This window comes from Festucalex cinctus, chromosome 1, assembly GCF_051991245.1.
Source record: "Festucalex cinctus isolate MCC-2025b chromosome 1, RoL_Fcin_1.0, whole genome shotgun sequence".
NCBI lineage: Eukaryota > Metazoa > Chordata > Actinopteri > Syngnathiformes > Syngnathidae > Festucalex > Festucalex cinctus.
The window spans coordinates 3818090-3835839 of record NC_135411.1 but is presented as its reverse complement, the minus strand read 5'-3'; the positions used below and the strand labels follow the sequence as shown (position 1 = coordinate 3835839).

Sequence of the window (17750 nt, the reverse complement as noted above, 5' to 3'; positions counted from 1 at the left end):
TTGCAATACTTTTTAAATATTTTTTTCTGATTTTTTTTTTAAACTTGTTGCAATATTTGTTCTGTTTTTCTAAAAATATTATTTTTTGGAGGAAATATATTGCCTGACGTTACTGGGGTTCATCGGTAAGAATGTGATTTTTCATGAATTCATGAGAAAATGTTACGGCCTAAACGTTTTGGGGTTTTTTTTGTATCTTGCTGTTTCTTAAAATTTCCATTCTTACATTTCCCAAATAACTGACTTATTGCACTTTTAGACAATTCCGAATCTTTTTTAATTGATATTTACAATTATTGAATTACAATAACCCATCCATTTTCATGACCGCTTATTCCTCACAAGGGTCGCGGGGGTGCTGGAGCCTATCTCATCTGGCTTCGGGCAGTAAGCGGGGTAAACCCTGAGTTGGAAAACATTGAACAATATCTGCGAAATAATACAAATGGATTGTTTTTATTGCACTGAAGTCCATCCATCTATCCATTTTCTTGACCGCTTATTCCTCACAAGGGTCGCGGGGGCTGCTGGCGCCTATCTCAGCTGGCTCTGGGCAGTAGGCGGGGGACACCCTGGACTGGTTGCCGACCAATCGCAGGGCACACGGAGACGAACAACCATCCACACTCACACGCACACCTCGGGACAATTCGGAGCGCCCAATTAACCTGCCATGCATGTCTTTGGAATGTGGGAGGAGACCGGAGTACCCGGAGAAGACCCACGCGTGCACGGGGAGAACATACAAACTCCACCCAGGAAGGTCCGAGCCTGGACTCGAACCGGAGACCTCAGAACTGGGAAGCGGACGTGCTAACCACTCGACTACCGTGCCGCTTGCACTGAAGTAGTTCTCTCAAATAAAAATGAAAATTCTATTAGTCATCTCAGCAGAAGAGGACAGTGGCTGACTTTTTTTTACCCCTGAGGGGGGAAATGAGATTGGTGGATCGGTTTATTTTTAAGGGATCGGCCGATCACCGATCTTCAAAAATTAAGGAAATCGGGGCCGATAAATCGGCCGGCCGATCGATCTGTGCGCCCCTATATTTTATACTTGTGATGTGTTTATGTTTATATGTTCAATAAATCCAATCAATCAATCAATTGAATTTTTATTTTTTATTCTATTATTATTATTATTATTATTATTATTATTATTATTATCATTAATTCAATCTCTGGTGTAATAACCTTTTTTAGTGATTGATTGAATTATTTATTATTTTATTATCTGTTCTTATGCTGCTGGAAACATAAATTTCCCAGAGGGGAGGGAGCCATCCCAAAGGGATCGATAAAGTCAAGTCTAATCAATCAATCAATCAATCAATCAATCAATCAATCAATCAATCAATCATATTTGAAATTCAAAACCATTCAGCTCATTCGATTCACCTTGGTGATCATTTTTCAACATGCCAAAAAAAAAATCACAAATAGCAAAAAAATTAAACACATTTTCGAATCATAAACCAAATAACCATCTTAAATGTTGCGTGTTTCCCCTCATGATACATATGCACTCATATTTCCATATGTGATTGAACGGCCTCAAAATATAAATAAAGTTGAGTAAGAAAGAAAACAAAAATTACAAAAAAACAACACATGTTTTCCTCATTCAAGTGAATGCAACACGTTTGGAACTTTTTTTGTGTGTGGTGATGTAGCAATAATCTTTTTCAGAGGCTTGAATTCAATAAAAATTATCGACACAAGTCGTAAAGTTTTTGTTTTTTTTTGGGGGGGGGGGTGACTTGTCGTCATCGCCTCGACGCAAAACGATCTTGGCGTGGAAGACGAAAGGGAAAGGAAAGGAAAGGGTTTGCTTGAGGCGAGGAGGAGGCGTCCATTCGGAAATCGCGTCTGTCTGTCTGTCCTCTCTTGTCATCTCTTCGGGAGGAACCGAACGAACGAGCGTCTGTCTCGCAGCGCAGCTCGGTGGCCGGATTCGACGCGTTTCATTTGTCGGGATTTTGGATTCGCTTCGGTTCGGTTCGGTTCCCCCCCACACACACACGAACCCACCCCTGCCTGCTGACACCCCTTTGCCGAGTGCGTGTGTGTTGAATTGTCAACGCGCCACATTTTGTCCAAGTTGGTCAAAGCGAAGCGGCTAAGCTAGTTAGCCACTTAGCTCCCCCCCCCCTGCTAACTCGCAGTGCTACTCGGAGGGACCTCGCTTCTTCTTCTTCTTCTTTTTTTTTCCCACCTGGGGGATTTATTTAAAAAATATTATTTTTGTTGTGTGGAAACTGACTGGTAACACTCGTCCCAGGGGAGGCTTGGTGAGCTGCAACGGTGATTTCGTCGAGGCGAGCCTGCTGGTTGCGCACCCCCCCTCTGTGTAGTAGGCCTCAGTCCAAACCCCGACGTCTCCTGCCTCCCCGCGCCGCCCTCTGGACTCCCCCCCCCCCCTCTCCTCCCTCTTGTGTTTTTGTTTTTGGCTTGCCGCACCAGCGAGAGTTGACAGGTGAGTTGCAAATTCTCCACTCAAGCCAACTCCTTGAACAAAACTACAAAAGTGTCGCGGAGAAGCTTTGTTGTGGGGAAAGTCCGGCGAAGTTAGCAGAGGGAAGCTAGCTAAATATTAGCTCGATGGGGGAATCGGGCGAAATCACGCCGGAGGTCGCCATCTTCCATTGGGCACGACCGCTAAGCGCGCCAGGGCTGCGTGAACGTCCACCTGTATTCGTTTCTTTGATCATTTTTATGTGGTGTTTTGATTCAATTATGCGCCCCGGGGAGGGGAGAACATGTAGCATGGTGCTCCCTCATGTGATCAAAACACTTGACGTATTTTTTATTTTTTTTTGCACTCCCACCTGCATTGCTGCTGCTGACACTGGGAATTCCCCGTTTATCGCGGTAGATTGTGTGTAAACTTCCAAAGATAAATTGATTCGCGTAAGATCTGTTTGTCAGACATCTTTGAAAGTCAAATCCAGTGGGTTGAAGTTATCACCTTCCTTTGATGAATGTTAGGGAAGTTATGACTCTTTGTAAGCCGTGAGAATGCACCATATGTCTTCTTAAACTTATGACACCAAGTAGCAGTTAAAAAAAAAAAAAAAACACTTAGTTCTTCAAGTAGTCACAGAAAGTGGTCTTTGTTAAAAAGACATTTGTATTTGTTTAAAAAAAAAATTACACTAAAGTACTCACTGTGAAGAAGACACCAGTTGTAATTAGTGTTGTTCCGATACCAATACTGGTATCGGCAGAGGTGCCGATACTGCATAAAAACAGCGGTATCGGTATCGGTGACTACTCACAAGTAATATGCTGATACCATTAATTCCAACGCTAATATAGGATTTTGGATGCAGCATCTTGTGTCTTGCTGGTGCACAACTTTCACTGGTGTGTGACATGTTCACTGTATGCCGATCTAAGATATCCTATTGGCCCTCGAATGCTCTGAACCAATAGCAGGACAGCTTTTTCATGTTGAGGAAAAAAACCCTTTAAGTATCGGTATGGTATCGGTATCGTCCGATACTGCAAAGCTGGGCATCGGTATCGGGGGCCAAAAAAACGGTATCAGAACAACACTAGTTGTAATATTGTGTTTCAGTGATGGTACAAAAAAGAAACGATTTTCTCATTGAAAAAACATCAGTTTATGTCTTGAGCAGTTTCATCGTAGATTATCGTGGATTTATTACCTGGCCAATATATTGATAATCGCGGTACGATATTATCACGATATCAAGGTCACGATACGATAATTATCACGATTTTGTAGGGGCGCTGGCGATATTGTAAAAAAAGAGAGCTCATACTAAAAAAAAAAAACAATATTGTGCTTTTGTACATAACAGCAATGCATATAAACCACCTTACAATTGCTAGTAACAATATTGAGGCACTTACTTGGTAATGCAAGCACACACTGATCGCTTCACAAGCAAATTCAGTTCCCCTTCATCTGACAATTAGCATATATTTTAAACATAGAAGGCCAAAACATCCAGAATGAAAATTAAATAGCACTAATAAACTAGCCACTAGAGGGTGCTAGAACTGAACTTTTAACAAATGTGTTCCTTTTAAATATTGTGAACATGACGACGATATTGTGGCAGTTTTAATATCGCGATATCATGATATTGCCCTTATCGTGACATCCCTAACACCAAGTAGGTAGTTTAAAAAAAACAACACCACACGAGTAGCATGATAATGACCAACAAAATACAGTAGTGCAGTAGTCGTGTTTGTCAAAAAAAATTAGGCAAAGACTTGATTCCAAATCCTGAACTCTATGTGAGAACTTGGGTTGCACCGATCACAATTTTCTGACCAATCTCCGATCTTTTAAAAAGTCTGACCTGCCAATCCTGATTTTTGCCAATACCGATTTTTTTTTTCCATTACAAGCATCATATACCTTCAGTGTTCCAATCTTATTTTATTGGAAAACATGGAACAATATCGGCGAAATAATACAAATGGGTTGTTTTAACTGCACATGAAGTAGTTGTCTCAAATAAAAAATGAAAATCCCATGAGTCATCTCAATAGAAGCAAGAAAGTGGCTGACTTTTTCAGACCTCTAAGGAGGGAGATGAGATTGGTGGAAAAGATCGGTTTATTTTTTAAGGGATCGGCCAATCACCCATCTTCCGAAATTAAGGTAATCGGCGCCGATAACCGGCTGATTGATCGGTGCACCCCTAGTGAGGAGAAATCTTTGAGGATATAAATTAAACGTAGTCGGTCAGGGATTATTTCGCAGTGACCGGCAACTCACCACCTCCTGTGCTGTGAATCACACAAGAACGGCGAGTACAAATTCTGTGTCATAGTGGAGTAGAGAGCACGCGCCTGGAAGACGCAAGGTCACAAGTCAAATACTGCTCCGACTCCACGTTTTTCATTTATTTATTGGCAGTGGATATTTTTGCTGCGGCTGGGCAGCTCTCCTTCTGATTGGTCAATGGCCAGAGCGAGACGTTCTTGGCCTTGTATTCTTAAGAACGCGATTGCTTAAAAATGCGACATATAGTCGAGATGTAGATTGTAGGGCTGGGTTCAAAATATCGATATATCGATACGCCTTTTCATATCCCCATATCGATACATAAAACCATGTATCGGTATATCGACCCCGCCCCCAACACACAAAAACAAATACTTCCGAGCCCGTGTCACTTACACGGAGGAAGCCAGTATCGATCATCTCCCCACCCACCCCCTCCCCTCAACCACCACTGGAACATTTGCACAAAAACAACGTGAATGTCGTGAGTGTCAGTGTTTTTTGTCACTTTATTTTACACAGCCTGTAGTACTGTGGTTGTAATTAGTGTTCTTCCAATGCCGTTTTTTTTGGCCCCCGATTCCGATACCCAGCTTTGCAGTATCGGCCGATACCGATACCATGCCAGCACTTAATTTTTTTTTTTCCTCAACATGAAAAAGCTGTCCTGCTATTGGTTCAGAGCATTCAAGGGCCAATAGGATATCTTAGATCGGCATGCAGTGAGCATGTCACATATCAGTGAATGTCGTGCACGAGCAAGACACAAGATGCTGCATCTAAAATCGTACATCGACATGTCCACCGCATGCCGATCTAAGATATCCTATTGGCCCTTGAATGCTCTGAACCAATGGCAGGACAGCTTTTTCATGTTAAGGAAAAAAAAAATTTAAGTGCTGGCATGGTATCGGTATCGGCCGATACTGCAAAGCTGGGTATCGGGAGCCAAAAAACGGTATCGGAACAACACTAGTATCGGCATGTTATTTGTGAGTACTCACTGATACCGATACCACTGTTTTAGTGCAATATCGGCGCCTCTGCCGATACCAGTATCGGTATCGGAACAACACTAGTTGTAATTGATTTAAATCATTATTTATTGTTTTCATAAGCCCATGTTAAATAAAACAGTGTTAATGTAACTGCAATGGATTCAATTCTTAATGTAAATATTCATATTTTTACTAATGCATTAAATTACAGCAAGAAGTTTCTACTATTTGCAGCACTGGTACCTTTGACTGTCTAAAATAGGTGCTGCATGAATTCCTCAAATGAATCCAAAATCGTTGTGAATCGTGAATCGAATCGAATCGATCCTGGAAACCTGAATCGATACCCAGCCCTAGTCGATTGCGAAGCGCAATATCATGGGGGTTCGTCATACTTTTTAATTAATTAACCCAATCAATAAGACAGTTATACAAAATATACAAAGCAGTTAAGTGTCAGACACCCCCACGTCTTGTGTGGCTCAAAAACGGTCCCCAATCCACCTCCCAGGGATGTGCTTGGCAAGCAACCTCCCCCAGGGAAAACCCAGCAGCTATTCTTAACCGTAATGGCCCAGCCGTCATGTTGTGGAGGCTTAGGGCTTGATTTTGAAGGTGGACGAGCGCTCGGCTGTCATAAAGCGGTGCGCAAATAGTCAGTTTGATGGACCGTTTCATTCCGTAGCCTTCAATTCAGCAACGATGTTTGGTATCGAGATATTGCCGTTTTATTGTATTGCCACTGCAAATAGGACTCTGCTGATTATTTAAAAATATATATCACACATAAAATTAACCCCTTCCCCAATTCCTTTTCAATGTGTGCCACTTAAGCACATCTTTCGCGATTATTCTCTGCTTTGAATGACAACTCCGTATACAAAAAAAAATCATGAAGTATACAAGGTTATTGTATAGATTTATGTCTCAATAATAAAAGCATTCTTACTTGTTGACAACTGCTGTAAAGCATGAACATTTTCTGGACTTATTGGGCTAACCTGAGACCGTGGTGATTATATTTCGTGCCATGTCGTGGGAATGTGTGTTAAGACAAAAAAAAAAAAAAAAAATCCTTGAATGTTAGCATCCTTGACTTTGAGTCCTCTCTTTGATTCTTTGAACTGTGAGTCTTTGAATCCTTGAAATATCAGCTTTATAATATAAATTGAAAGGACAATGACAAAATACATAGACTAAGAAAGTGAAATCAGAATAGAATAAATTAAAATAATAGCAACTGAGAAAACAAAACGAATAAAAAAAATACCGACTGTTCCTGTGCGTTTTGGCCTCTTGGGGGCAGTGTGGTGCCGTGCATCCATGGCGTACGCACTTCAAATGAGTATAGAAGAAAGTTGCTATTGAATTCTATTAAAATAACTCGTTTTTCACACATTGGGAAGAATTTGTGCCTTTGCGTAGTGTTACCTTGTGTGTGGATATTCGTTATGTGAAGGAAAAACACTCTTAATGCTAACTTTCTGTTAGCATTTGCTAACTTCCTGTTAGCGCTAGGCTAGCGATGTTTTAAAAATGAAGCATGTTTTGTGTTTAACTATACAGTGGATGTAATTCTTAACATTGTATATTTAGTTTTACAGGTACGGGAACGCCAACTGCTGTGTCATGAAACAGCTTAGGGACAACATAATCACCAGAAGAACATATGCTACACACTTGCTAGTTGCTAATGCTAAGCAAGCAAAATGGTGCGTTCAGGGTACTTTCACAACATCGGAAACTTCGGTTTTCTCCGATAACGTCTTAAGGGGAAAATAGTCGGCCATTTGGCTCAATTGGCCGACGTTTGAAGGCCAATAATCGTCCGATTATAATCGGCGGCCGATTAATCGGTCGGGCCCTATTCGATAGAATAAAATGATTGGTTGATTAATTCATTGAGATAAATGTCCTAACTTCTGTTTTGCGAACGCCGCCATCCAATCGGCCGCTCAGCAAGTTCCTTTTGGTGCGCTGTCATTCAAATCAATGCGAGCCCGAAGGCCATATTGATTACGCAATGATCAGCTGTATTTTCTTTATGTAGTGCAAAGGTAAAAACGAGCAGCATGTGTGGCTTTTTTTTCTTGTAGATCATCACGTGTGTTGTTTTCTTGTGATGACGCGGCGGTGAGCTAATGATTATTTTCTGTTGTGGTTTTGCCGTAGCCTCCTGGGTGCCTCACCGACTTCTCTCCCTGAGGAGCCAAGAAGCAGACGGCCCATGACGTCTGACCAGGACGCGAAGGTTGTCGCTGAACCACAGGTGCAGCAAGTACAAGAGGCCAAGGACAACGCTCATTTGGTACGTCCTCGTTTCGGGTCAAGCTCTCAACTTCAACTTGTCGCGGACGTACAGACGGCCCTCGTCATATTGCCGGTCACTTTCTCTGTTTTTAGGGCCCGACCGATATGCATTTTGTTTTTTTCCGGCCAATACCGATTTTTGGCAGAAAAAAAACAAAACACCAAGTACCGATTAATCTGCCGATTATTTATTAAAAATGCATAAAATTAACCCCTTCCCCAATTCATTTTCAATGGGTGACATCTGATTAAGATTCTCTGCTTTCAATGACAAGTCCATATAAAAAAAAATGTCATGAAGTATACAAGGTTATTGTATAGATTTATTTGTCAATAATAAAACCATTCTTACTTGTTTACATCTGCTGAAAGCATCAACCTTTTCTTGTGTGTTAAGACAAAAAAAAAATCCTTTTATGTTTGCGTCCTTGAGTTTTGAGAAAAGAAAGTCTTTGAATCTTTGCAACTTTGAACGTTATAACTTGAAAGGACAATGACAAAATAAAAACAGTAAGAAAGTGAAATAAGAATAGAATAAACTAAGGTAATAGCAACTGGAAAAAAAAACAGTACGAATGAATACTGACTGTTCACTGTGCGCTTTGGCCTCTTGAGGGCAGTGTGGTGCCGTGCGTCCATGGCGCGCACGCTCAAAGTGAGTGCAGAAGAAAGTTGCGATTGAAATTCTATTAAAATAATTTGTTTTTCTCACATTGGGAAGAATTTGTGCCTTTGCGTCGTGCTATCTCATCTGTGGGAATGTGTTCCCACAACGTTTGTGTGTGGATATTCGTTATTTTGAAGGAAAAACACTCCTGAAGTCAATGCTAACTTCCTTGTTAGCATTTGCTAACTTCCTGTTAGCGATTTTTTTAAAAACGAAGCATTTTTTGTATTTAAATATACAGTGGATGTAACAATTTCTTGTCGTGTGCTTATTAGTTTTACAGTTAACTCCAACTGCGGTGTCATTAAATAGCTGAAAGGACGCTTAGGGACAACAGAATAACATACGCGACACACTTGCTAGTTGCTAATGCTACGCGTGCAAAACGGTGCATTCGGGGGTATTTTCACAGCGTCGGAAACTTTGGTTGTCTTCGGTGTCGTTTTAAATAATCTGTTTTTGTTTTGGCCGACGTTTGAAACACAATAATCGGCCGATTATAATCGGCAGCCGATTAATCGGTCGGGCCCTACAAATGTTGCAATCTCCTTTTTGTCTGCCTTGATTAAATGAACCCGCTCGTCAGAGGTATTTACATTTCAAATACGATTTGTGCTGCGTGTCTAATCAATCGTTTTGCCAATGTCGTACGTATGCTGAAGGCTTTATTCAGCTGCCTAAATAACAAGTGAGCGACCCTGCTGAGTCATGGCGAGAGAGGGGGGGAGAGAAAAAAAAAAGAAGTCGTGCAAAAATTGGAGATGAGGAGCCAGTGCCTCGATAGGGAACAGCAGCTTTCAGAGTCTCGTTTTTGGCCAAGAAACTTTCCTATCCTGTCTGAGTGAGATGACTCGAAAGAACTTAGAGGATCGGTTGTTAGAATTTCCTGTACCTATTGAAATGAATGGTGACGCCATTAATCCCATTCATCCATTATCCGGAATCTCCCAAAATCTCCCAAACTATCTTTGTTTTTTTAATAAGAAAAATAGCACGCACTGATTTTAGACCGTTTCACAACTCACTATAAATAATATAATTGAATCATTTAGTATTATTTTATACTAGAGCCCCACCGATTTAATTGGCCGATTAAATTAATTGGTTAGGATATTAGTGCTTCAAAGATTCTCTCATTTATTATTATTATTATTATTATTATTATTATTATTATTATTATTATTATTATTATTATTATTCTTTTACACATTAATTCATTCACTACCAGCCATTTTCACAGGAGCCAGCTCCTCCTTGCCAGCCATTTTTGAGGATTTTGACTCAAGGCCGGCAAAATTGCAACATAAGACGATTCAGATCATGACATTCAAAAACTATGCTCATAAAACAGTTTCACAGTTTGTTGCTTGTATGAAGATAAATAATGCAAATCCCTCCAGGGGAAAACCAAAACAAAACAAAGCAAGAAAAACAAAACTTGTTTGGATTAGTCAATGTTCACACACTTGTCAAAACTTCCGTCAACCACATAATTAGCGACGCTAGCGTTGAGATGTATGAAATAGCTGACTGACAGCGACAATTGTTTCCTCGCAAACAAAAACAACTTTCACACAGCCATGTTACGCCTCCGATGAAGTACGAAGCTGGAAAATTCACCCACCAACTTTTTTACCCGCCCGTTCCACATCGGTACATTCGTTTCACATTGAACAGCAACACTGGGAAAAAAAATGTCGGCTCCTGACTTGCTTTGTGAAAGGGGCTTAAGATGGTGGTACTGAAAACTACGCTTGTAAGTATTTTTAAAGCTTTAATCTAATGATAGACCGACATGGTTTTTTCAAGGCCGATATCAATACAGATTATTAGTAGTCAAGGAGGCCGATAACCGATATTTCAAGGCGATATTCATTTGCGGTAAAATGGAAGTGTGGGGGGGGGGAACAACATTTTCTTTTAAACTATATAAACAGATTTATTTAAAAAAAAAAAAAAAAAAAAAATGCAGTGTAAAATTTATTTTTAAAATAATAATAATTAAATTAAAAAGCAAGTAAATAAATCCCTAAAGATTTCAACTCTCAAAGTTTTCTAAAATTTCAACATAATTTCTTTCTTTATTTATTTTATTTATTACACATATTTATTTATTTGGTTATTCATTTATTTATTTATATTTGTTTTATTATGTATTTTTATTTTCATTTTATTTATTTATTATTATTATTATTGATTTAATTTATAAAAGATTTCCACTGTTAATAAAGTTTTCTAAAATGTCAACATATTTTCGTTATTTATTACATTTCATATTTTTATTTATTTATATTTATTTGATTATTTATTTTATTATAAAAGATTATTTATAAAAGATTTCTACTCTCAATAAAGTTTTCTAAAATTTCAACATAATTTCTTATTTATTTATTTATTTATTAATAAAAAGTGTAGGGAGTTCCCAGTTTTCATAAAGTAGAAATTTAAATAGATCCATAAATGAAAAGTTCCCTGCATCTCAGTGACAAATTCATGCGAATGTAGCTTATTTGGGGTTTTTGTTAGGGTTCGTAAAAACGTTTCAAAAAGATCTTCGCGGTGAAAAACTGTCTGAATATGTTCCAAATGTGTTTACGACAAATAAAAACTTACTGCGAACATCGTACAAATCCTGATGAAAACCCCCAAATTCGCTACGTTCGCAAGTATTCACTGCTCAGTGAGCTTTATTGGCCTTCAGAGTAAAAAAAAAAACAATGGCAGATGCCGATATTTGTCAAAATGCCAAATATCGGCACCAATAATCGGCCCGGCCAATAATCGGTCTATCCCTACTTAATGATAACGCCGATACCAAATACCAAAATGTGATCAGGTTTGCTCTACAGCCTAGCAGCAAGAATAAACACAGCAAGTAGATCTGTTGATAATTAGCTGGCTAATCTAAATCTTTTCAACACATCAAGTCGCTGAGTGCATTCAAAAGCAAGACTGAAACATGTTTTCCAGGTTTGCCGTATGCATAAAGTCAACGATGAATGATTTGCCCAGCTTGCATATCAACTTATCAATGACACCTTTGTTGCGCAATATGGCCCAAATCAGTATCACGATAAATTGGGCAGTTTTACCTTGATAAATGCGCGATAAATAATTTGACACACGGGATACGTCATGATGAACTGCAGTACTTAACACAAAAATACGTAAAAAGTGCTATAAAATCATAATTGCGCAACATAAATTTTCTTTCAGGCAAGTGTTGAAATGAACCATTTCACAGAAAAGCTGGTTAGTTTTTCACACGTCTTGTGTTCCTTTAAACCCCGTGCGTGCCACTGTAGCTACGGGAGCTATATCCTTAGCTATATGGTTGGCTATTGCGTTGGTTATTTCTACGCACCTCTTTGACGTTCTCTCGTATGGTGTCGTAATTATTCCAAAATATAACCTGCCATTCGGTTTTCGGTGTTCATCACTTAACCTGTAGAGGGCAGTCAAGCACCAAACGTGCCCAGAAGAAGACAGGAACAGGATGTTATTGTCCTCATGTAGCTAACAGCTAGCTCTACCCTTGTTTACTTAATGGATTAATGTTGAAGCCTCATCTGTAAATTACTTTAAAGATACTGTTGCATGTGTAAAGTAAATATAATGATGTATGTGTGAACTAAATGGTAGTTAGTGTTTGTTTACCTCAATTGCGATTGCTAACTGTTTAGCATAGCCTAATTTTGTTGGTGTTTAATAATGCAGATGTACAGATGATAATAAACTAGAAAAATTTCCACGGCAATTTTGGATGTGACTGCTGACTCTTGCAAGGTGGAAAGCCGAATGCACTGAACAGTTTGGCAAATGTTGGTGTACTTTACCTCTCAATCAGTTAGCAAGCTAGCATTAGCATGCTAAGCTAACTTAGCATTAGCAATAGCATGATAACTTAACATTAGCATTACCATGCTAACTTAGCATTAGTGTGCTAATTTAGCATTAGCATGCTAAGCTAGCATTAGCATGCTGACTTGGCATTAGCATGCTAACTTAACATTAGCATGCTAAGCTAGCATTAGTTTGTTAACTTAACATTAGCATTAGCATGCTAAGCTATCAGTAACATGCTAACTTAACATTAGCATGCTAACTAACTTTAACTTAACTTCGGTAAATGTATGTGTGCGCAGCGTGGCTTGGAAAAAGGTTCTTAATTTGTGGCTCTTTTTTTCCCCCCTTCTCCATTCATTCCTATGGGACTTTTTGGTGGGTTTTTTTGGATGGCGTCGCAATGGTAACTCGGAATTAGCATGCTAACTTAGCATTAGCATGTTAAGCTAGCATTGGCATATTAAGTTAGCATTAGCATGCTAAATTAGCATTAGCATTAATATGCTAACTTAGCATTAGTGTGCTAATTTAGCTTTCGCATTAGCATGCTAAGCTAGCATTAGCATGCTGACTTGGCATTAGCATGCTAAGCTAGCATTAGCATGCTGACTTGGCATTAGCATGCTAACTTAACATTAGCATGCTAAGCTAGCATTAGTTTGTTAATTTAACATTAGCATTAGCATGCTAAGCTATCAGTAACGTGCTAACTTAGCATTAGCATGCTAACTAACTTAACTTCGGTAAATGTATGTGGGCGCAGCGTGGCTTGGAAAAAGGTTCTTAATTTGTGGGTCTTTTCCCCCCTTCTCCATTCATTCCTATGGGACTTTTAGGCGGGGGTTTTTGGATGGCGTCTCCATGGTAACTCGGAATTAGCATGCTAACTTAGCATTAGCATGTTAAAATAGCATTGGCATATTAATCTATACTTAATCCATTCAATTCAATTTACGTCTAACCTGAGTGGATTAACAAAAAATAAAATAAAAATTTCCATCTGGTCTTCCGAACCTCTTCTCATGTTCTGTCCACAGGATTCCGCCAAGGTTTCGGACCTGAACCCCAATGCGAAAGCATGGGCCAACCGCATGTTTAGCCTGGGCCCCAGCGGCGGCGCTGCTGACAAGTGCACTGCGGCCCTGCAGCCATGGAAGGACGGCTGCGACAGCTCGGACCAGCCCGGCCCGCGAGGTTGGTCTACCCATGTAACCCTGGCGATAGCCGGCTTGATAATCGTGAATCGCAATTATGCGGGTCGTTCAGTCCAATACTTCAAGCTGATTCAGCAATGCACAATTTGCAGCATCCACGCTAGGTTTGTTTGTTTCCCATGGTTAGCAACGATGCCGTGCCAAGTTTTTTCGGACCAATCTCAAACATTTTGACATTTAATAGGCAGCGATTAAAGAGAACTGAAATCTCTCAAACGTGTTTTTCTCGACAAGACAGCCGCTGTCTTTAAAAAAAAAAAAAATTGGAGGGAAACTTGTCGCATTCATTGCAGGATGGCGGAGCGCAAGAATGTGTGTGCATAGTGTAGGGCTGGGTCTAAAATATTGATATATCAAATCGATATTCCTTTTCATTGATCGATTCATGAAACCAAGAATCGACACTTTTAATACGGCTTTTCCTCCTCCCCGTAAAGTAACGTGCCAAATACCCCCCAAATGATGTAAGTTAAGAATTGGACATGAAATCACAAAATGTGGATGCATAATTATTAGGGCTGCATCTAAAATAGCTATCAAATCGATATACCTTTTCAAAGCCGAATATTGATTCATAAGACCATGAATTGATACTTTGAATAGGGCTTTTTCCCCCCGTAAATTAATGTACTAAATACCCCCCAAAAGAAGTAAGGTAAGACCGTGATATCAAAGTAACGCATCACATTACTCCCCCCAAAAAATGGAATTGTTAACCCGACGAATATCCACACAGTAGGCTGCTAAAAAGACGCTTTTGCATGAGACGGACAAACATGCAAATGGTGTCATCAGGCACTTGTTTTTTGTTGTTGTTGTTTTTTTTTGTTTTTTTTTTAAAGGGTTTTTACATGAATATGCTACACTTCACATTTGACTTTTTTTCTTTTCTTTTCTTTTTTTTTTTGCCGAGATGGTTCTGGTGCAAATTGTGAGCTTGGTTTGGACTTTGTTGTCTTTTTGCATGGGAGGTTATGGAGCCAGTGAAGAGGACAAGTCTTTCCAGGAGCCCGAAGAGCCCCCGCCGGTAATGTCGGCCCAGCCTCCCGCCCCGGCCGTGCCCGTCACCCTGGAGCGCTCGGAGCCGCCCTACCCGGAATTCCCGGAGCAGCCTGCGCCGACAGGTGATGCAGAAAAAAACAAAAACAAAAGACAATTGTGTTTTTGAGTTATGAGCAGTAGCTTGAGCAGTTTTTATTTATTTATTTATTCATTTATTTATTTATTTTTTTTAATTTTTTTTTTTTAATTTTTAGTATGGAACAAAAAAAAAAAGATTGTTCGGTTCAAACTCGTAATTTACCTCTGTATGTTAAATATACAGTCAGGTGTCATGTGACTAATCCACAGAAAAGAAAACATGGAATGCCTCAAAGCACTTCTTTTGGCAATACAATGTATGTGGATGGATGATATGGATTTTTTAATTAAATTTTTTTTTAAGCCTGATATTTTTCAGCCAGCAATCAAGTAAATGGCCAATTGAAAATAAAAATAAATTAAAAAAAATACGGAACGAATAAAATAACTTCTCTTTTGATTGATTTTATTGAACATATAACATTTCAGGATATGGAAATAAGAATTTAAAGAAAGAAGATGTCATAGTTCAACGTAGTTTACATGCTCAAAAGCGAGTAGGAAGAAGTACAAGAACTTAAATTCAACTCTTCTGAGCTCTTTTAGTTGTGAGCATTTCTCATCTTTTTTTTTTTTTTTTTTTTTTTTTTTTTAATGTTACTCTATTTAACTTTAGGAAGAGTTATGTACATAGTTTCTGAAATTGAATATCCACCCCATTAGGTAAACAACAAAGTCTATTTTGAATTTCTTCAAACCAATGCAAATTTTAGCTGGTACAAAAAAAAAAAAAAAAAACGAGCAGCATCTTACAATTACAAATATATGTTTCAAGCAAGCAATTTTTTAAAATTTGTATACCGGTACTTTCATGATTCATCATCATCATCATCATTTAGCCTATCTGTTAACTATATATTTCCATGAAATTGCCAGTATGTCTCTTTGAAACTTAAAATTGACCTTTAACAGCATTTACATGCACATTTTCATTTCAGTTACTGAATTAATTTGAGCATTTTGTTGACGAGAAACCAAACTTTTTTTTGTTGTTGTTGTTATTTCTGCCTTTTAACAGTCAGTGAAGCCCAGCCTGAGAATCCCCAGGAAGCTTTGAGGGAGCACCTGAAGAAAAGCCTGGAATTCTGTCTTTCCCGGTCAGCATTTTCAACTCATCCTTGCTCATTTTTGCACATGGCGCTCCTTAAGGCTGTGCAAATTAATCGAAATTCAATTGCAATTTCAATTATTACACTCCACAATTACTAAATCAGCATAATCGTAAAAAAAAAAAAAAAAGATTAATGGTAATTTTTGAGTTGTTTAAACTTATACATTTGCACCTTTTTTTTTTTATTTAAAAAAATAACGAATTTAATGTTTTTCATCCAAAAGGAACTTGCAAAATTATAGTGTTTCAAAGAATTTTATTTGTCTTAATATATTTTTTGTAGTTTTTTACGTTTAAAAATGTTCTTGTTTTGTACCAAAATATAAATATATATTATAAATATATATTATTATAAATTCTGTATGATCCAAAAGGAACGTACATAATTATAGTATTTCTATTTTTTATTTTTTTTTATTTTTTATTGGTCTTAATATTTGTAAATGTGTGAACATTTTCTTGTTTTGTACCAAAATATAAATATATATTATTGAAATTCTGTTTGATCCAAAAGGAACTTACATAATTATAGTATTTCTATTTTTTTAATTGGTCTTAATATTTTTTTTAAACGTGTAAACCTTTTCTTGTTTTGTACCAAAATCTAAATAATTATATATTATTATAAATATATAGTATTCTAAATTCTGTTTGATCCAAAAGGAACTTACATAATTATTGTATTTCTATTTTTTTTTTAATTGGTCTTAATATTTTTTTAAATGTGTAAACCTTTTCTTGTTTTGTACCAAAATATAAATAATTATATATTATTATAAATATATAGTATTATAAATTATCTTTGATCCAAAAGGAACTTACATAATTATAGTATTTCTATTTTTTAATTGGTCTTAATATCTTTTAAATGTGTAAACCTTTTCTTGTTTTGTAGCAAAAAATAAATAATCGTTTGAATAATCGTGATTTCAATTATTGCCAAAATAATTGTGATTATTATTTTTCCCATAATCGAGCAGCCCTGACATCCTTGTCATTTTGCCATTGAGACTTTGATAGCATTTTTGAAAACTATTTCGGGACAGCTGCACCACCCACAAAGTGTAACAAATGAAGCTCTGCCTGGTCTTTGTCCCGCAGCGAGAACCTGGCCAGTGACATTTACCTCATCTCCCAAATGGACAGCGACCAGTATGTGCCAATCGTGACGGTGGCCAACCTGGATCACATCAAAAAGCTCAGCACGGACGTGGAGCTCATCGTGGACATTTTACGCTGTGAGTTTTTTGAGCATCTCGGCACTTGACTTGATTGGAGTCAAACGTCAGTCGTGAAAATTGCTTGCATTCAACTTAGGAAAGGCTTAACTTGGAAGAGTTCTACAAGCTAACGAGCAAATTTAATATAGGTTACCACTGCTAGTTAGAATGAATCGTAACACTCCCGGTGGTGATCAAGGATCGACGCAGCCACCCCGTGCATGACCACTCGCTTAAAACAAGACACATTTGAAGTCAGAGGTGCTACAGTATGGAACGGCTAAATACCTGCCCCTCACATGCATATTTTTCTATTGCTATTGATTATGGCCCGACCAATATGCATTATTAAAGGCCGATACTGATTATTGGCACACAAAAAACACAGATTACCAATAAATCTGCCGATTATTTAAAAATATATAATGCATAAAATTAACCCCATTTCCCAATTCCTTTTCATGGGTGCCACTTAC

The 17750-nt window shown here is 38.2% G+C and overlaps 1 protein-coding gene across 2 annotated transcripts in view; it reads left to right on the top strand.

Annotated features, from left to right (window-relative positions):
• Positions 1-1762: 1762 nt before the first annotated feature.
• The window catches only part of larp4b (La ribonucleoprotein 4B), a 29585-nt gene continuing 13597 nt past the window's right edge, over positions 1763-17750 (top strand). The window contains exons 1-6 of one of the 2 annotated variants that reach the window (XM_077512280.1): positions 1763-2476; positions 7939-8074; positions 13627-13783; positions 14775-14927; positions 15962-16040; positions 17156-17292. In XM_077512280.1, the coding sequence (XP_077368406.1) occupies positions 7994-8074; positions 13627-13783; positions 14775-14927; positions 15962-16040; positions 17156-17292 (607 nt within the window). In that variant the 5' untranslated portion in view covers positions 1763-2476; positions 7939-7993. The remainder of the gene's footprint in view (positions 2477-7938; positions 8075-13626; positions 13784-14774; positions 14928-15961; positions 16041-17155; positions 17293-17750) is intronic. The other variant, XM_077512270.1, reaches the window with a different exon arrangement.